General features: G+C 38.5%; 1 protein-coding gene and 1 long non-coding RNA gene across 7 annotated transcripts in view; one reads left to right on the forward strand and one right to left on the reverse strand.

Annotated features, from left to right (window-relative positions):
• The window catches only part of LOC117953703, a 5,897-nt gene extending 4,018 nt beyond the window's left edge, over window positions 1–1,879 (reverse strand). Inside the window, exon 1 of the long non-coding RNA XR_004658664.1 lies at window positions 1,788–1,879. This is a non-coding gene — a long non-coding RNA (uncharacterized LOC117953703). The remainder of the gene's footprint in view (window positions 1–1,787) is intronic.
• crtc1a (CREB regulated transcription coactivator 1a) overlaps window positions 1–4,116 on the forward strand; it is a 17,969-nt gene extending 13,853 nt beyond the window's left edge. For all 6 annotated transcript variants that reach the window (XM_034886824.1, XM_034886828.1, XM_034886825.1 and 3 more), the window contains 3 exons: window positions 390–473; window positions 590–767; window positions 1,798–4,116. In XM_034886824.1, the coding sequence (XP_034742715.1) occupies window positions 390–473; window positions 590–767; window positions 1,798–2,003 (468 nt within the window). In that variant the 3' untranslated portion in view covers window positions 2,004–4,116. The remainder of the gene's footprint in view (window positions 1–389; window positions 474–589; window positions 768–1,797) is intronic.
• The last annotated feature ends 274 nt before the right edge of the window (window positions 4,117–4,390 follow it).

The raw sequence follows: 4,390 nt of genomic DNA on the forward strand, positions 1-4,390 counted from the left end.
GATTGGCTGCTTAGAAATTAAGTGTTAACGAGCAGTTGGACAGGTGTACCTAATAAAGTGGCCGGTGAGTGTACACTGTATATGTAAAAACACCAATATTGTATCATGCACCTACAGATGGCTAAGGTATTAGCACATGTAAAATGGCTGTAAATTAGAAAACTCATCACAAATAAAATACATTTCCAGATGTTATGAGGTGATATTAAGCACTTTGTTGTTCCAGCAATGTAGCTGCTTTGACTGTGCCTTTTCACATTTCACAATTTATGTTAAGTGTACCTTCTGCAGCCTAGATAGATTATTTTCATAATTGATGGTCGGCACTAGGGTTTTTATTTTTTTTAGCAGAATCTTAATAAACAGATGTGGCCTGTTTGTTGTTGCAGCATAACTCAATACTAGGCAGCGTGTTTGCAGACTTCTACGACCAGCAGCTCCCGTCCATTCAGGCCAGTGCTCTCTCGCAACAGGTACAGATAAAAGCCTAAATGTCCATGTTTAGTTCTGCTCTCAACCTGCTCTTGCTTCTGAGACTTTACGTGTAAAATGCAGCAGTTGTGATGCTTCTTTCTGTTGTGATTGCCAGTTGGAGCAGTTCAACATGATGGAAACCCCCATCAGCTCTGACAGCCTGTATAACCAGACCTCCACCCTCAACTACTCCCAGGCACTTATGATGGGTTTGACTGGCCATTGCAACCTTCAGGACTCGCAGCAGCTGGGCTACAGTAGCCATGGCAACATCCCTAACATCATTCTCACAGGTGCTGCTTCCACATATCATGTTGCTCACTTTCAGACTGTGATGCCCTGCTGCTTTTGTTAAAACCTTTTTATAGATATTTCCAAAATCCCACATTAGAATAAAGCTTGTGCTTCATATTTGCTTGTATATCTTGATTTAGTGATCGTTTCTTTCAAAAAATCATCCTATTTAAATTATATGTAACCAAATTTGTCAGCCGCACCCAGTTTACCCTTCAGTTGTTTGTTTAGCTGTGTCTGTTGTTAATGGAAATGTTTAATTATGATGTCAAGTGTCCAACAGAATCAAATCATAACCCAGACATGTCTGCATTCTGTCTCCTCTTGCTGCCAGTCATTTCTTTTCTAATTTTAATCAGGGAACCAGCCCCTTAAAAAAACTCATAGTGATACATTTCTGTGAATTTTTTAGGACTGTTAAAGAGGCAGTTGGACTGACAGTCTCACCGAGTTGTTAAAAAAAGTTCCTTGGAACACACCGAAGCAACGCCGACGTTCTGTTTGTGCGCGAGATAGAATACGACTCCATAACAGCAGGCGGTGCTAATCTGCATTGTTGCCCAAAAAATGAAAACCGACCTCCTGATTAGACAAACGTGTCACATGGGTCTGGCTTCTCTGGAATTTCAAAGCCAGACCACCATGGTAAATACATGATTTGATTTTGAATACAAATGATTGGAATACAATCTCATATTTTACAAAACTAGTTCACCAAAACGTGTTTCTGAAAACATTTAAATGAGAAATAGGCCAAGCAGATGCAGAATCTGTCTTCATTTCAGATTGACCAAGGTCAGTTTAAAAGATTTTTGTCAGATTTTGAGAAGCGTTTGTCACGCTAATCCTGCTCGTCAGTTCCGGGTTAGCACTCCACCAATCCGATTGGTCATTGAGTCCGACTGCCCGCCTTCCGATTTAACATGTCCGCAGTGCTGCAGTGGACGGTCTGGCAAAGCCAGACTAATATTTGCCTACTAATGCCTTTAACTACTATTCTTTCTGAATTGCTGTCTTACTTGTATTCAGTGAGCGGAGAGTCTCCCCCCAGCCTGCCCAAGGACCTGACTGGCTCGCTGTCCACAGATGTCAGCTTTGATGTCGACTCTCCGTTCCCACTGGATGATCTGAAATTCGACCCGCTGACACTTGATGGACTACACATGCTCAATGACCCGGACATGATCCTTGCTGACGCCGCCACAGAGGACGCGTTCCGCCTTGACCGGCTCTAACCACAACACCACCACCACATGCTCATGCACAGGTGTGTAAATGCTACTGCCCTGGGGGGAGCGAGGAGGTTCGCATCAAAGAGAAAAAAAATCCAAACGGAGCTGATTTCTGCAGTGCGCTTGTCGAGACCTCGTCTGGGCAGAGCATCCCTTCCACACCAAACAACCCAATCCAACCCAACAAGAGAGCTTTTGAAAGAAACATGCGTTGTAATGTTTTTAAAACCGGAAAGATGGTTTATGACTGATGACACTCAAGTTATGGTATGAATGATGTTTCTGTCACTACTTTGTGTGTGTGTGCAAATGACACATTCAGTTTTAATTTATTTAGATGCTGAGTTTTCATTTCAAGGGAGCTTGATGAAAATATTATGAGGGCAGAAGGAGGCAGGTCTCTTATTCTCCATCTGTGACTGACTGAACCAAGTCTGCAGAGCAAACCCTTAACGATCAACCTGTCACACCCCTGTAAATACAGAGTAGCTTTATGACTCAGAGGAAACACCTGTCAAGTTTGACTACCCTCCGTGCCAATCGGGTTGCTCTCAGTAGTACATATAGTTTGGATATTTAATTAGTGCTAATCCCTGTGTAGTGTCTCGTAGAAGCCAAAGACAGGCCTGCTTTGATTTTTACCAAATTTCCTTTAAAGTCCTGAATGGCGGTCATTATTTTGCCATCTAAGTTATTTTCAGGAGATGCTGTTTTTTTGTTTTTTTTACTGTGGTAAATAGCAGTCTTCAGTTATGCATGAAATCACAAATCACTGTGCATACTTGTTTTGCCTTAATAGCTTGACATTTTGGTTTTCATGCAAAGATGACTAATATGGGAAATAAGAAAAAAAATGTAGATGTTGAGTCATTTTTACTGTTTTACATGTGGTTTTGGCCTACATAATTCAACGTTGCATTACTGTAGTTGTACTTTTGGGATGCGCTGATCTATATTCAGTACTTCATCCATCGTTCACGACCTTGTCATTTTGGCATTCATCAGTCAAATCTAAATGGATATACGAGTCCTTTGTTATGAAATAGATGTTTACAAGCTTGTTTTGTTTTATATTTTACATGTACAGAATGTGATTAGATTTTGCGTAAATGGTATCTATGCAAAACTACAGCGATTGGTCGAGGACTGTAAAGTGAAACAGATAAAATGAACCCTTACTAAAGGAAGCCAATGTGCAAGGTTCTTATAGAATGCACAGTGCCATGTTATATTTCTTTTTACTACTTTTTGCATTTTCCTTTCAGACTAAAGAAAAAATGCTCAGTGCGTGTGTCATACAGTAAAATCTCTCCTGGATTACTCCCAAATATGTGACCTCAGTCTAGTTGAAATATATATATTTTTCCAAACAATTGAACTGCCTCTATACTAGAACAGCATTGTTGATGCAATGAGAATGTACTTAGGTCACATCTGTAAAATTGTGTTGTTGCCATCCTCATTGCCTCTCATATCTAGCCTTCATGGACTGTAGGACCAAATAGTTGTTTTTTTTCCTGAAAAGGAAATGGGGCATACTGTTTTACGTTTTATGTATTATTACTTTTGTTTCCTTGGCACTACAGTGAGACTAAATATCCGTCCCTCGTCATGCTCGTGTGTCTGTGCCCCTTGTCAATTTGTCCCATGTCTCTCTGGTCTTTGGTTCTGCTTTTATTTATTTATTTCTATGGCTTTGTTGCTGTTAAAAAAAAATCAGTGATAGTATCCATTGGATTCAATTATAACTGTGTCCCATCTCTCATATGGCACTTTATGCATTTATTTAAAACAGATTTATGAGAGTTTATATACCCCCTGTGACTGTTATGTGCCCTGTTTTTGATTGAAGTTGCCTTCTTGTAAAAAACATAAAAGAAAAGAAATTTGAAAAAAAGCTGAATTGAATTATAGTTATTTTTCATATACAGATGGTCTATTTAAAAGAGCTGTTTTACTTAATTAAAGTGAGTATTTTGTTAGCTGTCTACTGTTACACAGTTTTTCCAAAAACTTTGGAAAGCATTTGTATTTTGGGACAGTGATGATCATGTTCCTGATGCTGCAGCTCTTTCTGCTTTTGAAAGCAGGTTTGAAATAATGGAACTAAATCAACTAAAGAAAATATAATTAAATATGGATTAGCAAATTAAAAGTGTTAAAATATTGAAAGAAGCAGGTACAGTCAGATTTTTTTATTTGAAATGTGCATATTACAAAAAATATTGTTCTAGATTAGATCAACCAGTCCCTGAAAACTATTTTATGAAATGTATAATGTAATTCAGTCCAGGTATATTTATTATGAAAATGACCATAAAATGTAATATAAGTTCATATCTAGGAAACTATTGAGACATTTTTTAATAAATATTCTACACTATGAAAAA

The sequence above is a fragment of the Etheostoma cragini genome, chromosome 12 (assembly GCF_013103735.1).
Source record: "Etheostoma cragini isolate CJK2018 chromosome 12, CSU_Ecrag_1.0, whole genome shotgun sequence".
Lineage (NCBI taxonomy): Eukaryota > Metazoa > Chordata > Actinopteri > Perciformes > Percidae > Etheostoma > Etheostoma cragini.